Source organism: Lithobates pipiens, unplaced genomic scaffold (assembly GCF_037356315.1).
Source record: "Lithobates pipiens isolate NorthernLeopardFrog02 unplaced genomic scaffold, aLitPip1_a1.2 Scaffold_3, whole genome shotgun sequence".
Taxonomy (NCBI): domain Eukaryota; kingdom Metazoa; phylum Chordata; class Amphibia; order Anura; family Ranidae; genus Lithobates; species Lithobates pipiens.
Genome location: NW_027507790.1, coordinates 77,772,005 through 77,796,390, shown reverse-complemented (window position 1 = coordinate 77,796,390; position 24,386 = coordinate 77,772,005). Strand labels below are relative to the sequence as shown.

General features: G+C 41.8%; 1 protein-coding gene across 1 annotated transcript in view; it reads left to right on the top strand.

Moving 5' to 3' along the window:
* Positions 1 to 1,156: 1,156 nt before the first annotated feature.
* Positions 1,157 to 24,386, top strand: part of RFLNA (refilin A) — an 83,444-nt gene continuing 60,214 nt past the window's right edge. The window contains exons 1-2 of the mRNA XM_077461847.1: positions 1,157 to 1,452; positions 10,092 to 10,448. Of these exons, the coding sequence (XP_077317973.1) occupies positions 10,230 to 10,448 (219 nt within the window). The 5' untranslated portion in view covers positions 1,157 to 1,452; positions 10,092 to 10,229. The remainder of the gene's footprint in view (positions 1,453 to 10,091; positions 10,449 to 24,386) is intronic.

The following is a 24,386-nucleotide window of genomic DNA, read 5'->3' as shown; positions in this document are numbered from 1 at the left end:
ACCACCATTGGAAGGGGTTATCTTCCCACTGACCGCCAGTGTAAGGGGTATTATTCCCACTAACCACCAGTGTAGGGGTATTCTTCCCACTGACCATCAGTGGAAGAGATGTTCTTCCCACTGACCAGCAATGGAAGGGTATTCTTCCCACTGGCCACCAATGGAAGAAATATTCTTCTCAATGACCATCAACAAACAACCAATGGAAGAAGTATTCTAACTACTGTCTATTAGCAGAAGGAATATTTTCTCCACTGACTATGAACAGAAGGAGTATTATTCCCACTGACCCCCATTGGAAGGGGTATTCTTCCCACTGACCACCAGTGTAAGGGGTATTCTTCCCACTGACCACCAGTGTAAGGGGTATTCTTCCCACTGACCATCAGTGGAAGAGATGTTCTTCCCACTGACCAGCAATGGAAGGGTATTCTTCCCACTGGCCACCAATGGAAGAAATATTCTTCCCAATGACCATCAACAAACAACCAATGGAAGAAGTATTCTAACTACTGACCATTAGCAGAGGGAGTATTTTCTCCACTGACTATAAACAGGAGTATTCTTCCCACTGACCACCATTGGAAGGGGTTATCTTCCCACTGACCACCAGTGGAAGGAGTATTCTTCCCCCCTGACCAATGAAAGGAGTATTTTTCCCACTCACCCGTAGGGTAGTGTATCCTGAGCTGTAAATACAGTAATTAGTAGCAGGGTTTCCTGATACAGAAAGTTATTTCAAAAGTCCCTGTTTAAAAAAAAAAAAACATCCTGAAAATAACTGCTCTAGAATATAAAGAAAAATCTAAGAAAAATAAAATACAATTTAACAATGATAACTGTAACCAGTATATATTATATCAAATATGTACAGTGTGGAAGCAGAATTCAGAAAGCTGTCCTCCATTTCTCATTATAATAGAACCTAATGTGTAAGTCCAGAGAGAAGACAGTGAATCACATGTCTGAGTATGTTGTCACTGTCAGGATGTGTTGCGAAAGATCAGACAGGGGACAGGAGCTATCTTCCCCTGCACAGCCCCCCTTCACTGGTGACAGTGTGCTTTTACTACAGCTCAGTTTGACATTTGCAGATCAGCTGTGTGTTCTCCCTCCACCTCTGTCCCTCCCTCTGCTGCTTTGAATGAGAAAAAAAAAAAAAAAAAAGAATAGGCAGCCCTGTGTGCTGGATGGGCTGGATTCCCTCCAGATCTCCGTGAATCAGCTCCAGGGAGCTCAGCTTCTACTAGAGTCCTTAACAGCAGAGCCCATCAACGTCCCCTGGAAGGATCTACCACTGTGGAGGCACCCCTAAAAGTCACCCCTAGACTACCCCTCTGTGCAGAGACTACAGGCTGGAATACAAGGAGCTCACAATTCCCCTCTTACTTCTACTTCACATCCCTACCCAACATCATCACAGTCACCCCTGTGCAGAGGACAGCTGGGGAGGTAAGTTATCAATGGGGTGCACTGGCCACAATCTACAACTTATATGACTGCAACCTGAGATCACATTTAACTTATTTTATTATATAATAAAATAAGTTAAATTGGAGCTCAGATTTTATATATATATATATATATATATATATATATATAGCTACAAATGTAGCCAGAAGGGGAAGGAGGGTACGACATCCTAATAATCTACTGATTGAAAAAATAAATGTATAATAAAATAAGTTAAATGTGATCTCATATTATATATATATATATATATATATATATATATATATATATATATGTCTGCAAATGCAGCCAGAAGGGGAAGGAGGAGGGTACAACATCCTAACAATCTACTGATTGAAAAAAGAAAAAAATAGAAACAAAAGCAGACTTTTAAGATACCCAGATAGCATATCATATAAAAATATTTGGTTTTAATAAATAATAAATATACATGATTAAAACATATTAAATACTTACACTTGGGGTGCGATATGCTCTCAATATATATTGAAGTAGCCTAGTTGCTGTGGTTTTAATACGTTTTTAATCATTTGTATATTAATACAATCAGATGTTTTTACATCATATACTGTCTTGCTACCTTTTAACATCTGCTTGGTGCTTTTTGTTTTTTTAGGTTGAATATGTATTTATTGAAAAACAGTAGTATAGGCGCTTTTTATTTATTTTATTTTTTTCAATATATTTTTTAAAGTATATATATCAATAACAGCAAGCCTGACAGACGTTTTATTATACCATTTATTTTGCATATGCTGCATACCTGATCTCATCCACTCTGTAAGTGTTCATACTCACTAGCTCCTACTTATAATGGCATTGGATGCATTGATAAGTGACCCCCAGCTATGTACTATGGCGTTCTCTCCTCTAGGACGCAGCATTTTCTTTACAGACCTCAGGTCCAGTAACAGGTAAAGGACATCAGGCTATGATAGTGAATAGAGGCAGTATGATATTTATACAATAATCACAGTGTACTGTTGGTAATAATCGGAAGCGCAAGCACACTTAGAATATTTGGTGAAACTCATTTTTTTGTTGGCAGTTTAGGGGTTAAGCAATGGGTACAGTGATATTCTGTTTCATATGGTTTGAATTGATGTAAAGGCAGTTTGTGTTAAAGAGTAGAATGGGGGCATTGATCCCAGGCTGGAATTCCCATTTGGTCTACCTATGTTTACAGTAAAGTGCCTCCCTAACATTTCACAAGCTCAGGTTACCAGGCATAGAGATATTATACAAAGTTAACCTCTTCCTAGCCTGGTAGGTGGAGTTTCAGCTTTGCGGGCTGCTTCTAACTGCGGTGATAGTAATTCACCTACAACAAGTGGAAGGAACTCGGTCTGTTCTGGTGCCAGATTTCCAGCCTTCAACAGCAATACCATAATCATTAATTCAAAGTCTATATTTCTTTAGTCTATAGTTATAGTTGCAGTAGTGTGCAGTTGGTTCATGGCAGCAAATCAGAAATCGCTTTTAGGTGCTTAGAGTGGTCTTGCTGATGAAAGATGATTCCCGATTGGTAGGTTACTGTCCACCACTGCTCTCTGCACCTTGTTGTAAAATAAGCCCAACAGAAACCTGATTTAGTAATATAAGGGTAAGAATTGTAAACCTATATTTAACTGACAAGAGATATTCCAGAGTTTGCTTTTGTCCCTATTATTATTAATAGTATGATCTTTTATTTATAAAACAGTGACAATATTCCACAGCACTGTATGTCTGCATGTATGAAAGCAGACATGTAATACATGCCCACTTTTATTAATATTTTTTTTACATTATTCTTAAGTGGGTTTCAAAATGGAACACATTATTGATAAGCTTTTTAAAAAATATTTTTATTCAAAGTAAACATTAAAATGACAGGAGTACTAATTCAACTTTATTATATTTAAAGGAAAACTCCGCTTTTGCTAAAACATTAATTTAGCATATAAAACTGCTACATGAACTATTTTGCAATGGAAACTTGAAGGTAAGGCATTATAATAACTTACCAGTTAAATCAGCCCCTGAGCTCGGATCCATCCTGTATATAGTTTGTAATAAAATGCTTCCTAAATAGTGTTTCTTTTTTTTATTTTCTATTTTTTTTTTTTTGTTTTTTTTTTAGTTTTTCTGTGTGGTCACATGACCACAAAGTTGCAATGCTTCTCTGTACAGTATAGGAGCCATCATCAGTATCAAGGTCATCCCACCAGCATCCACAGCTTTCAGGGTTGCCAAGTGTTGTCAGCTGTCAGAGTGCTGGAGCTTTGCGGTCATGTGACTGTATAGAAAAAAATATAAGAAGAGATATATTATATATTTTTTTACAGGACAGATGAGAGCTAAGAGGGATAAGCATTTAACTGGTTATTGTGGTGCCTTTCCTCCTACTTTAAAGTTTCTAAAGGTAACATTTTGTTTTTACAAAAATAACAAACATGTTATACTTACCTGCTCTGTGCAGTGGTTTTGCACAGAGCAGCCTAGATCCTCCTCTTCTCTATTCCCACACTGGCACTCTTGGATCCTCCTCTTCATCCAGTGCCCCCATATGAAGCTGCTTCCTATGAGGGCACTCGTGCGGGCTTGCTCCCGAGCCCCACTGCCTGCATCCATAGACACAGACACTGACACTGATCGATCACAGTGGAAGCTGCTGCTATGGATCTGTCCTGTGAGGAGGGCCAGAGCAGAGAGAGCCCCTGCTCTCATGTATCCTTAATTATAAGGGAGTATTTTTTTTGGGGGGGGGGGGGGGGCTGGATACAGAAGTTTTTCTTTTTTTACCCGCAAAATGCATGAAGGTCAAAAAACTTCAACCTTCTGAACCACTTTAATGTTCTTAAAAGTTACTTTTTCCATTTTAGTCTGCAGCTGCTGTAATCTTCTAAAGTGTCAAAATGTTCAATGTAATATGATGTAACCTGTACAGGACTGGTGTAGAGAAAGCCCCCAGAAATGTCATTTACTGCCTCTGTGACTGGTTCACTGATTTTATCTATACTAAGGCTTCTTTCACATCTCCAGAATGCTACATTAAAGAGGAGGTCCAGCCCCCCCACGGAAAATTAAAAGTTAGTAGCTACAAATAATGCAGCTGCTAACTTTTAATATATGGACTCTTGCCTGTGCAGGGAGCCCACAATATCATAACCCCAGCTGATCTCCGGATTGGCTGTCGGGTACAGCAGCTGCCATTCCTTGTTATGGCCTTTCGGCTTCACATCCGGTTCCCTACTGCACATGTGCTAAGCCCACGGAAGTATGGAACGGTATCTGTCAAAAACTGGTACCCGTTCCCATCCCCCCACCCCCCCCCCCCGAAAGGTGCCAAATGTGGCACCAGAGGGGGGTAGGATACGGATAAGCAGAAAGTTCCACTTTTGCGTAGAACTCCGCTTTAAAGTCAATGGGACTGTGCCGTAACCACGTGCCAAAGACTTTAATCTGTGAGTTTGGCAAGTGGTACGACTTGCCAAACTCAACATGCCAAGTTAAAATTGCAGCACGGTGAAGCATTGAACCGTGGCCTTGGCAGTGTGAACACACCCGAGTGGCCACCGTGTCACATTGTAAGTGGGCGGTCGGGGGTAGTAAAAATGTGGACCCGATTTTACCACTTCCCCCTTTTTCTCCGGTCACCCATGTAAACTTCGTCTTGGATACATTTTTGGTGTGATATTTCCAAACCCTTATCTACTGACACTGCAGCTTTCCTTATAAGAACACTGAGATTTGCTTAGGTGGTTGTAACAAAGTCTGAAACGCTCATTCGGAAAACAGTAAAGGCTAGGAACCTGCAAACGTTTGTTAAAATCTGTGCATTGTGCATTGATCACCAAGAAAACCGACATTTTCTTTACATGATTAGGTATTGAAAGTGAGCAGTGCCTAGACCAAAAATAATAAATTAGCTTCCACCAAGTCCTGCTTTAGAGCAAATACCACAAGATTCCTGCTGAAACGTTTTAGCCAGAAAAACCCTTTGATTTTCTGATTTCATTTTTACTTGTTACTGAGACTTTTATTTTCCTAGACTTCAAGGCCAACTGCTAGCTCCATGTCCAATTAGAATGCCTTTACTGGCCACTGAGGCAGGCTCATCGGACATTTGAGAAAAAAAATTACACACCATTATGGGGAAGGTACATTGGACATTTGGATGACAGTTACCAGGGCTTAGCCGTGAAGTACGGCTCAGTAATAAAGTAAACAAACTCAGCAAGATAATTGCAGGCATCTTGTATTGTAGGCTCTTTGGCACATATTTTACTTGTACTTTGCAATATATATTCAGCAGTGCCAGATCTAAATTTGTAAAGTGTACTGTAGGTATTCCCAGTTAACTTTTCAATAGAAACTTTAAAGTCTTACTCAAGTCAAAAAGGGGGCTTTGAGGATTTTGATTGGATTCAGGCTTTAGAATGATCCTGTTACATAAGTAAAATTGTCCCTAAAAGTGACACCTAAAAGAAAGAAAGTGAAAACCTACCTCTCCTGCCACTGGGGCGCTGATCCAATCCAGGTAAAACACTATCTTTAGTTTTCTTTAGAAACCCACACTTCCAGGAGTGCCAATCATCTGGTCTCCTGGAGCACTTAGTGTAGGGTGACCAGACATCCCCGGTTTCCGGGGACAGTCCCGGGATTGAGGACACTGTCCCCAGACCAATCTGTCCCCGGTTTTGTCCCCAGGTTGGATTTGAACAGGGACTGAGGCATTTTCAAAGAAGTCAGTGCAGAATAAAAAAAATCTCAATTACACACCTCCGCTCCACCACTCCTACTAGCTTAGGGGGAGGGGGTGTATTTTTTTCCATTATCTGGGCCCCTTTCTGATGATGATGTGCTGGTCGGAGCAGAGGAAATATTTCTTCAGTTTCGGGCGCATGCCCATTCAGCTCTGCTCGCATGTTCTTCTGCCTTGGCTTAAGTCCCGGCCAACTACCTACCTGCTTGTCAGACTTGACATGCTGTGAGGCGTGCGGCGGCGGCGATGGGCAGAGAGTCGCTGATTGGCACCATTACCAGTAAAAAAAAAAAAAAAAACCCTGGATTTTATTTTAAAAATCTGATCTCCTGGAGTACTTAGTGGCCCTACCCACTGACCTCCACGTCATTACTGTATCCTATAGTAAAGTTGAGGTCGGTGGGAGGAACCATTGAAGCACCTCAAGGGGCCTGGAGATCAACATTTCAGTTCTTGAGAATATTTCAACTGGAGATTTCTTTGAAATAGAAATTGGAATGGAACAGCATTTGGTGACAAGGGCTGCAGAAGAGTTAGGGCAGATTCACACTGAGCTGCTGCGTATGGCCACAGCATAGTGTGCCCACAGTTTTGATGTGCATTAGCTGTGCTTTGCCATCAACTTCTATTATGCCCTGCGGTTTTGATGCACTTTCTGAAAGTGCATCAAAAGTCCTGGTACTAGAAGTTCCAGATACTCTATAACCATGTCAGTATAGCAGTTTATTGTACAGCTATTTTGGTGTCAATCTCTAGTTGCAGTATTTGATTTTTATTCATTTTTTATGATCCTGTACGAAATCTTGTTAAAATGCATTGATAACACAACAGAGCAGTACAGTATTACATTTGTTTATTTGTGCCATTGTATCCCACCCCAGGCTCTATCGGTTCCTGCAATTTGCTTTACTGCACATTCCAAAAGCTAGAACAAAGACTTGTAGCATGTAGCTTTGCTTATTTTTCTATGGATAAAGAAAATCTCTTTCAATATGCTGCTTCCTCCCAAGTGACTTCCACATAATTGTGACAGCCAGGGTTATACGACTTTATTGTAATGAAGAACCCAGAGAAATGAATTTGACCTCTCTCTTGGATACTATTCTTGGATACTATTACAGGGTAACAGATTATTTTCATGCTGAGAAAAGAATCACTAGGTTGCTCAAAACACTTACCGGGCTTATTCAATAACCAAGGAGCAAAGTGTAGTAACGCATAGAAACCAATCACAAATCCCTTAACTAACTGCAAATGGAGGGTAGTTCCTTGGACTGGAAATGGAGGGTTTCTTAAACTGTTTATTTACTGTAAAGTAGAGCTAAAGTATTCACATTGGTATTAATAGCTTGCTACCACTCTTGCAAAGTGCAGTTTCCAATGCAGAAGATCACAGTGCAACATTTAGTGTTCATTAAAAAAAAATATATATATATACTTTTATACAGCTTGCACTAAAATGGCAAATGGCACCTAAAGTTTCATCTTCATTTTTTTCCAGTTGCAGAGATGTATGGCTGGATGTCCACTGTTTTCCAGTTGGGGAGACGTATGGCTGGATGTGCACTGTTTTCCAGTTGGGGAGACATATGGCTGGATGTGCACTGTTTTCCAGTTGGGGGATGTATGGCTGGATGTGCACTGTTTTCCATTTGGGGAAATGTATGGCTGGATGTGCACTGTTTTCATGTGGGGAGATGTATGGCTGGATGTGCACTGTTTTCCAGATGGGGAGACGTATGGCTGGATGTGCACTGTTTTCATGTGGGGAGATGTATGGCTGGATGTGCACTGTTTTCAAGTTGGGGAGACGTATGGCTGGATGTGCACTGTTTTCCAGTTGGGGAAATGTATGGCTGTATGTGCACTGTTTTCATGTGGGAAGATGTATGGCTGGATGTGCACTGTTTTCATGTGGGGAGATGTATGACTGGATGTGCACTGTTTTCATGTGGGGAGATGTATGGCTGGATGTGCACTGTTTTCCAGATGGGGAGACATATGGCTGGATGTGCACTGTTTTCCAGTTGGGGAAATGTATGGCTGGATGTGCACTGTTTTCCAGTTGGGGAGACGTATGGCTGGATGTGCATTGTTTTCATGTGGGGAGATGTATGGCTGGATGTGCACTGTTTTCCAGATGGGGAGAAATATGGCTGGATGTGCACTGTTTTCCAGTTGGGGAAATGTATGGCTGGATGTGCACTGTTTTCCAGTTGGGGAGACGTATGGCTGGATGTGCACTGTTTTCATGTGGGGAGACGTATGGCTGGATGTGCACTGTTTTCCAGTTGGGGAGACGTATGGCTGGATGTGCACTGTTTTCCAGTTGGGGAGACGTATGGCTGGATGTGCACTGTTTTCCAGTTGGGGGATGTATGGCTGGATGTGCACTGTTTTCCATTTGGGGAAATGTATGGCTGGATGTGCACTGTTTTCATGTGGGGAGGTGTATGGCTGGATGTGCACTGTTTTCCAGATGGGGAGACGTATGGCTGGATGTGCACTGTTTTCATGTGGGGAGATGTATGGCTGGATGTGCACTGTTTTCATGTGTGGAGATGTATGGCTGGATGTGCACTGTTTTCCAGATGGGGAGACGTATGGCTGGATGTGCACTGTTTTCATGTGGGGAGATGTATGGCTGGATGTGCACTGTTTTCAAGTTGGGGAGACGTATGGCTGGATGTGCACTGTTTTCCAGTTGGGGAAATGTATGGCTGTATGTGCACTGTTTTCATGTGGGAAGATGTATGGCTGGATGTGCACTGTTTTCATGTGGGGAGATGTATGGCTGGATGTGCACTGTTTTCCAGATGGGGAGACGTATGGCTGGATGTGCACTGTTTTCATGTGGGGAGATGTATGGCTGGATGTGCACTGTTTTCAAGTTGGGGAGACGTATGGCTGGATGTGCACTGTTTTCCAGTTGGGGAAATGTATGGCTGTATGTGCACTGTTTTCATGTGGGAAGATGTATGGCTGGATGTGCACTGTTTTCATGTGGGGAGATGTATGGCTGGATGTGCACTGTTTTCATGTGGGGAGATGTATGGCTGGATGTGCACTGTTTTCCAGATGGGGAGACATATGGCTGGATGTGCACTGTTTTCCAGTTGGGGAAATGTATGGCTGGATGTGCACTGTTTTCCAGTTGGGGAGACGTATGGCTGGATGTGCACTGTTTTCATGTGGGGAGACGTGTGGCTGGATGTGCACTGTTTTCCAGTTGGGGAGACGTATGGCTGGATGTGCACTGTTTTCATGTGTGGAGATGTATTGCTGGACGTGCACTGTTTTCAGTTGGGGAGATGTATGTCTGGATGTGTACTGTGTTCCAGTTGGGAAGACGTATGCTTGGATGTACACTGTTTTCCAGTTGGGGATATGTATGGCTGGATGTGCACTGTTTTCATGTGGGGAGATATATGGCTGGATGTGCACTGTTTTCCAGTTGGGGGATGTATGGCTGGATGTCCACTGTTTTCCAGTTGGGGAGATGTATGGCTGGATGTCCACTGTTTTCCAGTTGGGGAGATGTATGAGTGGATGTCCATCCAGTTGCTGAAATATATGGCTGGATTTCTGCAGAACCCAAAGGTTTGCAGCACCTGTAAGAAAACTCCTGACTTTAAGGAACCTTTTAGGAAACTTCTCTACACAATATTCAGGCAGAGGATGCTTACTCAAGTGTACAAAGCATCATAGCTCCCCTCTGGTGATTTATGTATAACCATGCCTACTGAGTAAAATCATATGTTATTGTTATGCAGAGCATCACAGGATCCCGAGATTTGTAGAAATGAATATAAACAATAGCATTGCTAATATTGTAGCTACCTTATTAATGTTAATGTATTCCTAAACCTAGGGCTTCATCCGAGGGTGTTCTGCATGTGCACAGTAGGAGGTTCCCAGATTTGTGTGTGATTTGCAAGTCGGACGTGTGGAAGAAATAAACAGCCAACAGATCAGGTTTTTCTGGGAGTTGACCAAGGCTCTGCCAGACATGGTAGGACATCTGAATCTTCAAGGCATGGAAGACAGCTTAAAGGACAAGAATCGGGAAGGGTTACTGGACAGTCCTGATTCTGGACTCCCACCGAGCCCCAGCCCTCCTTTTTACTCTATTTCCCCAGGCATCTCTGAGAGCAGAGCTGAGGGCAGCACCACCCCAACACATTACCCTGGATATGCCTACAGGAAGGAAGTCAAGGAGGCCAAAGTGGTAAGTACTTTATTCCTGCCTTTATATATTGCCTATTTACTTGGTCAAACCTGCATTCTTCTATTCCTTACGTATAATTAGAATGTGTCTTGTGTTAACATGTTCTTGACATTTTAGGTGTTATTCCATTGTGTATTCATTGCATTAGAGCATGTTAATAGGGACAGGGTGGGGTCTCATACACATTATAATGCTCTAATAATCATAGGTTGTTGCAGAAGTATTCCAAGGGTAGAGTGTTACAAGAAATACTCTCAGAAGAAAATTAATTATCTATTCAACATTTTTGGTAATATCTTGAAAGCGTGTTCAAAATAAGATGTGGAGACATCTGTATCCCACCGAGACTGTGTGCCCTCAGATCTCCACCAACAGACTTTGTGCATAATAAATTTTAAAATGAAATGCAGGCAATGTGCATTTTGACTGTAATTTGGGGGTTTGTCAAAATGGAGATAAAACAATGTTTTGCAGATTTGTGCAGAGGACAATGTACAACTAGCAATTATCTCTTTGTATATTGATAAAATTGCTGATTACAATAAGCTCATCAATTCACACAGTGTTATCATTTCTGTTACCATCTGTGATTCTTAGATCTGAATCTGTAATGCAGTGCTTTTGGCTTTCCCTTGCGGTTCTCTGTTATTTTTTGGCATGAACGTACCTGCTATCAAAGTATAGAAATACTAAAAAGAATGTTTGTGATTTAGATATTGTTTCCTCTTGTGGCTGGTTTGGTGTCCAGCACCCAGCAACACAAGTGACTGCGGTTAGTCTGTGGGTCAGTAGCTGTCCATGGATCAGTTGTTGTTGGGAATCAGTGCAATATGCATTACATTACATAACACTAATATATGTGTTCAGTAAGGCAGTATAAACAACACGGATGTAGAAACCCTTAGCAACCAATCAAAAATCATGTCTGAGTTGACTGGAGAGAGTAATCTAAAGTCCCATTGGTTGTTATGCAGCTCAAAGTTGTTCTTCACCTTTCCTTTTTTAATAAACCTACCAAACATTTTCCATCATTTAATTTTCTATATGTTTCATCTGTTTGACAAAATGATCTGCAGATGACAAATCAGGATTCAGATACTGCCACTACTGGCATGCAAAGCAGGCATTGGGGTTTATTTACGGAAGGCAAATCCACTTTGCACTACAAGTGCACTGCAAATGCTCTTGGAAGTGCAGTCGCTGTAGATCTGAAGGGAAGATCTGAAATGAGGGGAAGCTCTGCTGATTTTATCATCCAATCAAGTGCAAGCTAAAATGCTGTTTTTTCTTTTCCTTGCATGTCCCCCTCAGACCTACAGTTAACTTCATCTTATTGTATTTTATTTCTGCAGCCAAACCCCAGAACCCCCCTCATGGTTGCAGCCACCCCCCCCCCCCCCCCCCTCATTTCAGTCTTTTCTTTAATACATTTTTTTTTATATAACTTGTTTTAAGGGCTTAGGTAAAGCATAATGCAATAAGCATGGTTTATAATGTATCTGGTACCGGTATTATTCAGCTTAGTCTAGGCACAAAAATGAAAAATTCTCATTGGTTGCTTTGGATTCCTGCACATTGTTGCACATTGCCCTATATCATTTACTTAATGCCTAAATATCTGAAAGCTAATTTACATGAATGCATTAATAGTATGGAAGAGCTATTTGATCTAAATAATCTTGTCAATATAAGTGTTATTAAATCCATTACACATAATTTGTAGTCTGAAAGAAACACTTGCATGATGCAAGAAATGCAACATTACTTTCTTTTCAGGGCTATTCAGATCTGCTATGGGAGACTTCCTTCTATGGGGTGGCTGCATTGCCTTTTGTGGTCTCCCTGGAGCCCTAGCATAGCCGTCCCTATCTGCATGCTCCCGATGGGGACTATAAGCATGCATAAAGATGCACTGTGTTCTGACACAGGCAGAGAGGCAGTTCCTGCACAAGATGGCTTCGCCCACCAACTTGTGATTGACAGCTGCTTGCCTGACCCACGCCCAGGAACGGACTGACCATTCAGCCAATCGGGCTCTGCCCGAGGACCCCGGGCCATTAGGGGGCCCCATCAGGGTTGCCAGCCACAGTAAAACCAGGGACAGTATGTAAAAATCCTCTCCAGTACCTTCTTAGCCAATAGAAACATGTCTGTGTATACTATGTGTACATGTATGTGTATACTGTGTGACTGTATACTGTGTGTGTGTGTTTTTGTATACTGTGTGGCCCAATAATCTCTGATTGCCTGGGGGCCCCATAATCTCCTATTGCCCGGGGGCCCCATGAGTTGTCAGTCTGCCCCTGCCCGCGCCCAAAGAATTATTCGACATCTAGACCTGATATGAGCGGGTTAGGTGATCATTCTATGCATTCCCAAATGGAAGTTTTGGAAACTGCTGCAAATGAGAGAAGGCTGTGTGCACAACCCTAAAAGGTTACAAATATCTTTAGAGCCGGTTCACCTCTGTGTGGTGCCTTCCTTTTTGAGCATGTTTTATATGTGTTTTAGGCACATTACCATTGATATCCCTAAAACACATGTTTACATTAAAGCGCATCAAAGATGCAGAAAGTGGGATTTTTTCTAACGTACAGCAACTAAATGCACAGGCCATTTTAATTAAAAAAAGGATTTGGTCGAAAAGAAAGTTAACTTTCACTAAGGAGGGTTTAATACTACGATGTATATTTTGTAGTTATAAATGTACATGGGGTAATTGCGCTGTAGATAATTGCAGCAAGTAATAGTGCCGAGCCAACGATAACTCCCTCCTTGGCAAATCTACACATTTCTATACCTAATACAATAATAAAATTGTACTAGAGCAAGCCTGTAAAAATGGGAAAGAGTTAAATGATTGTAAACGCTGCAAATATGAGCTTACTGAAAATATATATTATTATATACTGCAACGGTATAATATGAGAAGCATATTAATGTAAGCGCTGTGCTCATAGGGGTTGATTTACTAAAGGCAAATAGACTGTGCACTTTTCAAAGAGCAGTTTCTTTCTGCAAGTGCAGTTGCTCCAGAGCTTAGTAAATGAGGTTACGCTTTACTTTTACCCAATCACGTGCAAGGAAAATTTAAAAAACAGCATTTTTGCGTGCAAATGATTGGATGATGGAAGTCAGCAGAGATTCTGCTCATGTACTAAGCTCTGGAGCAACTGCTCTTGCAGAGTGCAACTGCCTATTTGCCTTTAGTAAATTAACACTGTAATGTCCTGTTTTTATGTAGCGTATATGCTGAAAAAAGTCCTTTGTTTGTCCACTGGGGAGTGTCCTGTCCATGCAATGTGCTACTATGCTCATCAAGAGCCCTGCACAGTGAACATGGGAACTCATTCTTGAAAGAAGCTACTACATTTGCTATGCTTACTTTAAATAGCATGAGGCTATAAAACTACATTGCAGAAACTTCCTGAAAATGTATCATAGGTTCACTGTCCTCATTACTTTCATACAGTTTTTTGGGTTTTTTTTAATAGAAAAAAGTGAATATTGATCTGAGACTACGTGTTTTTTAGCCCCCAGGTTGAAAAAAGGGGGGGGGGGCAGTTCAGCTTAAAATAGGCTTGATTGTTCTGCCATTGAAAGTCTTGCAAATGCTTGGAGAAGAAGCAACTGTCTGTGCTAGGTATCTCTCAATGCTTGAAGTGGAAACCTAGAGAGAGAAAAAGAAAGAGATTGAATGTTGGCAGCCTTGTAAGTAACAAGTATAAAAAAAAGTATACATATTCTGTAGTAGTGGCATCTCCTTCACAGAAAAAGACTGGAATGTATTGCATAGCTCCCAACTGTCCCTGAATTCGAGGGACTGTCCCTGATTTGGAGCAATGTCCCGCATTTCTCCTCATTTGTCCCTCATTTTGGTCTGATCTATATAGATAAGTGTTTTCTAGCACTAAACCTTTCATCTTATTTCCAAATTGCTGCATTTGTAAATTCCAAAACCTAATATAAAGGAATGATAGTGGTAAAAAAAAAGCCCTTGTGGGTTTAACCAATTTAGTTTTTTTATATAATTCTCCTTTAAGGGGGCGTGGCACTGGGTGTGTCCTATGCCTGCATACTTTTGCTGATAGGTGTCCCTCATTCCCATCTCAAAAAGTTGGGAGGTATGGTATAGTAAGTTTAGTAAGTTCTAGACAGGCTAGAATTGAAAGCCGTAGTAACAAAAAAAATGTAATATATTGAAGTTTACCAATCCTTAAATGTGGTGGCTTCTTCAATGTTCTACTTTTAAAATGTTTTCATTTATTTCACCTAGTGATCTGGCCAATACTACAATTCCCATCTAAAGCCCCATACACACGGGCTGAATGTCAGGAGACAACAGCCAACATTCGGCCCGTGTGTATGTCTGTCTGTCAAACACGCATGCTGGAAAACTAGCCGACCAACTCTCAATCACGCTCTTAGCCAATGGTAGAAAGCGCTGAATGGGGTGTTCTGGCGGGGGGGGGGGGCGCCCCCCTGTCAGAACACAATAGCTCAGCGGGGGAGATCGCTGGACTAACCTCGCATTGGGAGGAGCTGTCAAACCTGTATTGTTTACCTGGCTTTAGGGTGTCTCCAGTCTGAATGTAACAGCAACGGAAATTCCTTTAGACAATGGCCTTGTCAGCCTGGGGAGAGAGTAGTGTTAGATACACAAGCAGATTTAAATAGATTTCACTAACAAAGTAAAGCCAAACCTCAGCTAACACTTTTTAAGCAGTTACAGTAATAGTTTATTCCTTTTGGGATAGAGATTTTACCATACTGCCCAACATTTTGAGATGGGAATGAGGGACACCTACTTGCAAATGTATGTAGGCATAGGACACACCCACCTGACACACTCCCTTAAAGGAGAATTAACCAAAAAAGGATAATTAAATCCACTAGGACTTTTACCACTCCTATTCCTTTATATTGGCTTTTAAATTTACAAATGCAGAAATTTAGAAATTGGATGAAAGGTTTAGCAATTTTGAAAGATAAAAAGTGCATTTTAGATGCAACTATATGGATCAGACCAAAATGAGGGACAAATGAGGGGCAAAGAGGGACAGAGGGACATTGCTACAAATCAGAGACAGTCCCTCCAAATCAGGGACAGTTGGATGCTATGGTTTTACATTAAAGAATAAAAGCTGACCATTGTAAGGACCCCTGCCAGTGTTAAATGGTTTATCCCCACCCTCTAACTGATCGTTTTAAAAGATGGTAAAGCAGGGTGAAAAGTTCTTACTGGCTGGATCACCAGATCAACCGAAAAAGAAAAAAAATGCAGCCATCACATCTGATTGCTAAAATGTTATGTTTTTTTTTTTTTTACGTTTAATGCCGTTTTATTGCTGGAAGCTCAATAAAGTTGGTTGCAGCCAGTTTAAAAGAGAAGTATAGAAGATTCTATGGTTATACTTCTCTTCTGGGTCCCAGAACTGCACTTCATTTTGCAGTCATGTGACCCAGAATCAGCCAACAGTGGGCTTAAGACAGCCATACATTGATGGAAATTCAGCCAGTTCAGCAAGGACCAGCCGAATTTCGATGCATGTATGGGCAGCCTGTTTGTACTCAAGTTGATCCATCGATCAACTTGGGTACAATTGAAGGAAAGAAAATCAAATCATCTGTGGCTTACCTAACGGCCACTGTCAGGTGATCTCACAGAGCCGCTGTAGGCTCTGGAAGGATCCCAGCCATATTGTCAGTTTTCACCCAGCTGCCTGATTGACGGCTGGCTCTGGCTCTCAGCGGGACAGCCATAGCCAGCTGCACCCACATCCTCTCCAGGAGAGGGGCAGAGTGGAGAGTGTTGACTGACATTCAGTGCTCTCTGCTCCGAGCAGTCATGTGATCGCTCTGTTCTCAGTCTTAAGGCTGACGTAGGACAGCTGCAGCATCATAGAGGAGAGTATGCATGTTTTTTTTTATAACCCCAAACTTCTATAAACTGTGCTGTATGACCATTCGACTCACATTTCTATTATTTATGTGATTGTTACCTAACTTATTGAGCAACGCATGGCTAATTGACTTCTGCAAAAACATAATATCACAATGACTTACAGTCAAGTGTTTGTTAATTTGGTTTTGATTGCAAAATATGTTAACTAGGTGGAAATTGCTCAAGTGTTATTGCTGTGTTGGTTACCTTTTTCCTCTGCATTGTACTGCGGTAATCTTATTGTGGGCTAGAAATATTTTGGCAAACATTAGTGTGAGCAACTTCTACCAAAATGTACCAATACTTAAAGTATGACTAATACCATGCATCTTGGTGTGTGATTTTGCACACACATCAGCAAGGTGCATTGAGGGGCCATCAGGAATTAATTTAGGGCCATTAAGAATAAATGGTTTTGTGCTCTGCATGAACACCAACAATTTTGCATACATTCCTGCATCACACACGTGAACCCAGCCTAAAGCCTGATTTTGGAGAGTGGCGAGCGATTAAAACACCTGTCAGGCTTTTATTGCTGTCTGTATCCTTGTTAGGGAGATTCGCCCTCTCTATTTGTCCTGTTTTCCGTTATCACCAATAGTGAAAGTGAAAAAATTCCAAATCCCAAATTTTGGGTTGTCACCAGAACAGAAATAGAAGGAAAATCTTTCAATGGGAACACTAGTTCTGGTGACTGCCAGGGATTCCTTCACTTTGGAGGGATTATCTCTCACTTCCTGTTTTGGCAATGCGACAGGAAGTGAATGGAAATCTACCCAATGAGACACAAAAAAATAAACTGAGAGGGTTTATAACCCTGCCTTATTCTATCCAAAAATGATTTAGTTCTACTTTGGACCAAGAAATGTGACAGTGATGTAAAAAAAACTGAAACAAATAAAAATGCAGTAATATTGCAGCTATGACAAGGATTAAAGTGGCCTGACCTGTCATGTTAATTCTGCTGCCACCTCTTCTTGACATGATACTTTAAAAGAGAAGTAAAGGTTGTTCCCCCCCCCCCCCCCCCCCAGTCCAGGTGTATGCAGCATGGGCACGATGCTGCATCTGTCCCTTGGCGCTTCTACACTGATAACTGCGCGATCGAACATTTACTCGGTTTTCAGAGCTCTGTGAGCAGAAATCTGCAGACTCAGGCACAACTCTCTGCTCTGCTCCCTCCCCGCTCTTTGGAGCGCTGAGCTGTGGAGGGGCGCGGAGCAGCTGTCTCAGGCTCTTAGCGGCTCCCTGAGAGTCTAAGACGGGTGTCAGTCCAGGCACTGGGCAGATCCAGACTTCCATTGTCGCAATGACATGGAGCCTGGACTGGGCTGATTTCTGCAACGTCAGCAGAGAGTGGACTTCAGTCGGCTGAAAATGGGTCATAGGAGTGCAAACTAACTGTTCTCCTGTGATCCATAGGAGAAGTACTGCCAAATGATCTTAGGCTGGACTTCTCCTTTAATATCATGTTGTGACATTTCTTAAACTTCCATTAAGTTCTTAGGGCTCCTTCAGACTGGTGATAATGCCTTCCCTTCTCTGAAAAAAACGATCAGCAGTGAAGAGCTTTTCAAGGAGCAGTATAACAGTGGCTGGCAGGAATTGAGGAGATGCTACTGCTGCCTCCTGACACTTATTTCTTTTTGATTTCTTTTTATTTGCTAAATGGCAATTCTTCTTTGCAGGATCACTCTGCAACTGTGAGATAAGGATTTGTTTTGCAGATTGGGTGCGGCCCCATTGATCTCAGCTAGTCAGTTTGACAGGCAGTGCTGTCTGTAAAACTCTGCAGCCCATGTTAAAATTGTTGCATACAGCCCAGATAGCGTGGAACAAATTTGTGGCAGTGTTGAATTGTAAGTCATATTAACTTGCTGCACATGTTCACTGGCAAGTTGTACACTTGCAGAGCACTTGAAGCACAAGTTCTAGTTGACACTTTTCCAATATGTAGCAAACTTGCATGGAAAGTCTCTAGCAAGAGCAAAGTTGCAGTGGTGAGTCTACAGCGAGAGCTCTGCAAGTCTACAGCATGAAAATTTAGACACAGTGACCCCTGTGGTGGGATGACTATCACACGACATAACTGAACCAGAAGTTGCAGCAGACTTGCAGAATGTTTGCAAAGAAAGTTGATCTGGAGTCATGCAATGTGGACTTGATGCAATTATGCAACAAGCTTGTGAGCCTGGCAAGTCTAGCAATAGCTTAGCAAGTCATTTTCAAACTTGCCGCTCAATTGCTTGCTATCTGGGAGCCTGTCAGACTGTAATGTTAGAATTCCGGTGGGCAGCCAGAAATAGTAACTTTTTTTATTTTTTTTAGTGCTCTCCAGCCGCCAGTGTGAAAGAGCCCTAAATCAGTAACCACAAAAATGTTCATGCAGTGAGGTGTAGTTAGTGATTGAGAGCTTAAGAAAGCTGAGAGAACATGGTGCCAAGGTCACTAATTAGAAGAAGCAGTGAGTATCATCATTAACAGTATTGGAGGATTGAAGGATAATTTAAAAAGTTTACAGAATATCCAAGTGAGGCCCTTACCATATGGCCTGTATCATTCCCTGCCAGGCATTAGAAACTGTAACTAAGTCAGCTTTCACACTGAAAGCATCGGGCGTTGGTTCCAAAGCACTGCTCGCTTTAGCGGCACTGTTTAAGCGGCGCTAGCGGGGCGCTTTTAACCCCCCAAAAAAGGGTTAAAAACTCCCACTTTGCATCGCTTTCAAAGCACTTTTCAGGTGCTTTGAAAGCGATGCCCATTCATTCAAATGGGCAGGGCACTTTGGGAGCGATAAATACAGCGCTCCCAACCCGCTCCAAAGATGCTGCTTGCAGGACTTTTTGGATCAGCCCAAAAGCGCATCGCCCCAGTGTCAACAGTCACACTGGAATGAATGGGAGGCAGTTTTGAGGCGCTTAGCAGAGGCTAAACGCCTGAATACTGCCAGTGTGAAAGGGGTCTAATAGTAAGTGTTGCTCACAACAACCAATGCTGTTCACTTATATCGAAAGCATGTTGGAGAAGTAATAATCTAGGCCAGTGATACTCAACCAAGGTTCCGTGGAACTGTAGGGTTCCTCTAGAGGTTGCTAGGGGTTCCTTCAGCATTGGCCAATTTCTGCCTCTCAGATATGTTCCCGCTCACACCATTGATCTTTTTAGCTATCTGTAAGGAGGTAATTCTTCCCAATGACCACAAGTGTAAGGACCATTCTTCCCACTGACTATCACACTAATATATCATGAGTTGTAGATTTCTCATTTTTAGCAGGGGTTCCCCGAGACCGGAGAACTATTTCAAGGGTTCCTCTGTGTTGAAAAGGTTGAGAAAGGCTGATCTAGGCTGATGTGGGACATAGGGGTTGATTTACTAAAGGATAATAGACTGTGCACTCTGTAAAGAGTAGTTGCACTCTGCAAGAGCAGTTGCTCCAGAACTTAATAAATGAGCAGAAGCTCTGCTGACCTCTATCATCCAATCATGTGCAAGCAAAAATGCAGTGTTTTTTTTTATTTTCCTTGCACGTGATTGGGTACTTTTTGCAAATTTAAACTTTACCTCATTTACTAAACTCTGGAGCAACTGCGCTTGCAGGGTGCAACTGAACTTTGCAAAGTCTATTTGCCTTTAGTAAATCAACCTCATAGTGTCAATTCTGTTCATCTACACTATTTGTTGCATGTGATTGATTTCTGTAAAGAAATCCAAACAAATTAACAATCAAATTCCAGGAATAATACAAGACTAACCTGAGCTTAAAGTCAAAGATGAAATAGGGTTTTCTTGTTTTTACAGCTGGTGTGGACAGAGCAGGCTATATACGCCAAGCATGGCTCTGGTGTACCATATGCTGTCAAACTGTATTTCAATGACATTGTCAACATCTGTACATATTCAGTGCTGGCTGCACTTGGCTTTGAAGTCCAGGTCTTTCCTTTCTGAGAGTTAAACTGAAATTGCCAACTCATGCCTTTTGACTTCTTTTTGAAACTTACAAATCTGAAACAGGTAACAGTGCCCATAGCGGTCATCATGCAGTGTTTAATGCAGACATGGTTAATGGTAATTGTTTACAGATGTCCCTGATACACTAGATCAAAAAAGAACTGGTTGTCTAATATGGGCCACATAGAAACTGTTTATGTTCCCAGTTTATCTGTGTAATATAATTCTACTTCTGTATCTGACAGCAGGGTCAGGTTGATGCAAGTCTTTTGAAAAACAAAAGTTGAATCTGGTGTACTTTAATCCCATTCAATCCAATCAGATTTAAAGTGGTTGTAAACCCTTACATACTCAATGAAGTGACTGACACTGACACAGGTGATACATAGAAATGAAACAAGTCATCCTACATAGATTGTACCTGTTTATCTGCAGTCTTCTTATCTCTACATCTGTTTAAAGTCAAGAATTAATAATGCTTGCCTGAGTTGTCACAAAAAAGGGGGCAGAGATCTAAAGTTACACTCTGCAGAGTTCAGTGAGGGGAGCTCTGAGAGCTGATTGGAGGAAAGCTTCCCATGGGGGCACTCGTGCAGGCTGACTCCCAAGCGCTGATGCTGCATCCATTAACACAGACAGTGGGACTCGGCCCGCACTCTGCTCCTTTCGACACTGGCTTGGATTGACAGCAGTGGGAGCAAACAGGCTCCCAGTGCCACAGCAGAGCCAGTAAGACTGGGAAGCAAAGGCAGAGAAGTGATCCCTTTAAAATAAAAGTGGTCTCTGTGGCGGATTCGCTGCAAGATCACTTTTATCGGTGGCAGGAGAGGGCCCCCCTCCCGCCATACTCCGGTCGTCTCCGGCGCTTACCGGAGCCGTCGCCGTCCGCTCCCCTCATTGCCTGGATGCCGAGTGAGGGGAAGATGGTCCCCGCTTGGCTCCATAGCATTGGAGGGCGGGAGCGACGTCAAACTTTTTTTTTCTTATTGCTTTTTTTTTTCTTATTGCTTTTAAGAGTAAATATGAGATACTGAGGTCTTTTTGACCCCAGAGCTCATATTTAAGAGGTCCTGCCATGCTTTTTTCTATTACAAGGGATGTTTACATTCATTGTAATAGGAATAAAAGTGACCCAAAAATTATTATTTTTTTAAAGGACAGTGTCAAAATAAAAAATAAAAAGTAAAATAAATAAGAAAAGTCAGTCAGCATTAGAAATATTCAAGAGCTCCGGGAGAGGATGATTTATGATTAACTTTCATCCCTGGTCAAACATGACCCCTCTTAACACCTTCCTACCCGGCCTATAGTAAAAGGCAGGAGCACTGTTGTTCTGGGAGGACATCATATGACGCCCCCACGAAAGTGCCTCTGGTGTTGCCACGCAGCTGCGCAATCTGTCACTAGCTGTGCCCACGGAAACAAAACCGATCACTGCACCAGCCTGCTGCCAGTGTCATGTGATGGCTGCAACTAATTACAGCAGATCACATAACAATTGTAAACAATGGATGGCTTCCTTTCATACCATCCATTGCATACAATTGTATTGCTAGCTGTGATCGATCACAGTGAACACAAGTTCCAGGCAGAGCCAATCACAGGTCATCTGTACCATGTGATTAGCTTTGACCAATCATAGCTAATCACAACAAAAGACACTGAATTAACTAATTTAATTCAGTAAAAAATGTTTTATATCAATGGAATTCATTGGTACAGTATATGTAAACATAATGTGTAAAAAAATAAATAAAATGTTATCACTACCCCAGAGTAGTACAGTGTTACTATAGAAGAAAAAAGGTTTTAATACATTTTTTTAATATATATATATATATATATATATAACTGGTGTGGCGGTGATCAGGGATACTGACTGTTGACAGTATTTAAAAATAATATATATATATATATATATATATACATATACATAGTATCTCACAAAAGTAAGTACACCCCTCACATTTTTGTAAATATTTTATTATATCTTTTTATGTGACAGCACTGAAGAAATGACACTTTGCTACAATGTAAAGTAGTGAGTGTACAGTTTGTATAACAGTGTAAATTTGCTGTCCCCTCAAAATAACTCAACACACAGCCATTAATGTCTAAACCGCTGGCAACAAAAAGTGATTACACCCCTAAGTGAAAATGTCCACATTGGGCCCATTAGCCATTTTCCCTCCCCAGTGTCATGTGACTAGTTAGTGTTACAAGGTTTCAGGTGTGAATTGGGAGCAGGTGTTTTAAATTTGGTGCTATCGCTCTCACTATACTGGCCACTGGAAGTTCAACATAATACCTCATGGTAAAGAACTCTCTGAGGATCTGAAAAAAAGAATTGTTGCTCCACATAAAGAAGGTCTAGGCTGTAAGAAGATTGCTGAGACCCTGAAACTGAGCTGCAGCATGGTAGCCAAGACCTTACAGCAGTTTAACAGGACAGATTTCACTCAGAACAGGCCTCGCCATGGTTGACCAAAGAAGATGAGTGCACATGCTCAGCGTCATGTCCAGAGGTTGTCTTTGGGAAATAAACATATGAGTGCTGCCAGCATTGCTACAGAGGTTGAAGGGTCAGCCTATCAGTGCTCAGAGCATACGCCGCACACTGTATCAAATTGGTCTGGATGTCTGTCGTCCCAGAAGGAAGCCTCATCTAAAGATGGTGCACAAGAAAGCCCACAGTTTACTGAAGACAAGCAGACTAAGGACATGGATTACTGGAACCATGTCCTGTGGTCTGATGAGAGCAAGTTAAACTTATTTGGTTCAGATGGTGTCAAGCATGTGTGGTGGCAACCAGGTGAGGAGTACAAAGACAAGTGTGTCTTGTCTACAGTCAAGCATGGTGGTGGGAGTGTCATGGTCTGTGGCTGCATAAGTGCTGCCGACACTGGAGAGCTACAGTTCACTGAGGGAACCATGAATGCCAACATGTACTGTGACATACTGAAGCAGAGCATGATCTCTTCCCTTCGGAGACTGGGCCGCAAGGCAGTATTCCAACATAATCACTACCCCAAGACGACCACTCTTTTGCTAAAGAAGCTGAGGGTAAAGGTGATGGACTAGCCAATCATGCCTCCAGACCTAAACCCCATTGAGCATCTGTGGGGCATCCTCAAACAAAAGGTGGAGGAGCACAAGGTCTCTATAATCCACCAGATCAATAATGTCATCATGGAGGAGTGGAAGAGGACTCCAGTGGCAACCTGTGAAGCTCCGATGAACTCCATGCCCATGAGGGTTAAGGCAGTGCTGGAAAATAATGATGGCCACACAAAATATTGACACTTTGGGCCCAATTTGGACATTTTAACTTAGGTGTGTACATATATATATATATATATATATATATATATATATATATATTTATATATTTTTTTATTTTTTTTCTTTTAAATAGTGTCAACAGTCAGTGTCCCTGATCACCGCCACACCAGTTATATGATAATGCTGTATTTCACTGGTGACAGTATGTAAACAAAAGAAAATTCTTAATTTTCCAAATAATAGTCAATAATAATAATAGACAAAAAATTACAACTTCAATAACTCAACATGCCTCTACTAAATACCTTGGACTGCATACTTTCCAAAAAGGGGTCATTTGGGGGTTAGATGGGGAATGAGATAGGGTATCAGTACATCAGGATTGACCGATTTTCAGATATATACCAGTTTGTGGACTCTATAACCTTCCTTCATACTTTCCGCTTGCCGTCCGGCTCACTGAGTGTGATTGTGGGTCCCACAGACTCGATGTCTGCTGGGGGTACCCACGATTATCTCACGGAGAGAGGAATAATGGGGAAATGTTGATGTAAACAATCATTTCCCCATTCTGCCTAGTGACACTGACACTAATCATAGCTCCCTGTAATCGGGAGCGGTGATCAGTGTTGTGTCACACATAGCCCCTCCCCCACAGTTAGAATCACTCCCTAGGACACACTTAACCCCTACAGCGCCACCTGCATTTTTAATTGCACTGATCTCTGTATAAATGTGACTGGTCCCAAAATTGAGCCAGAAG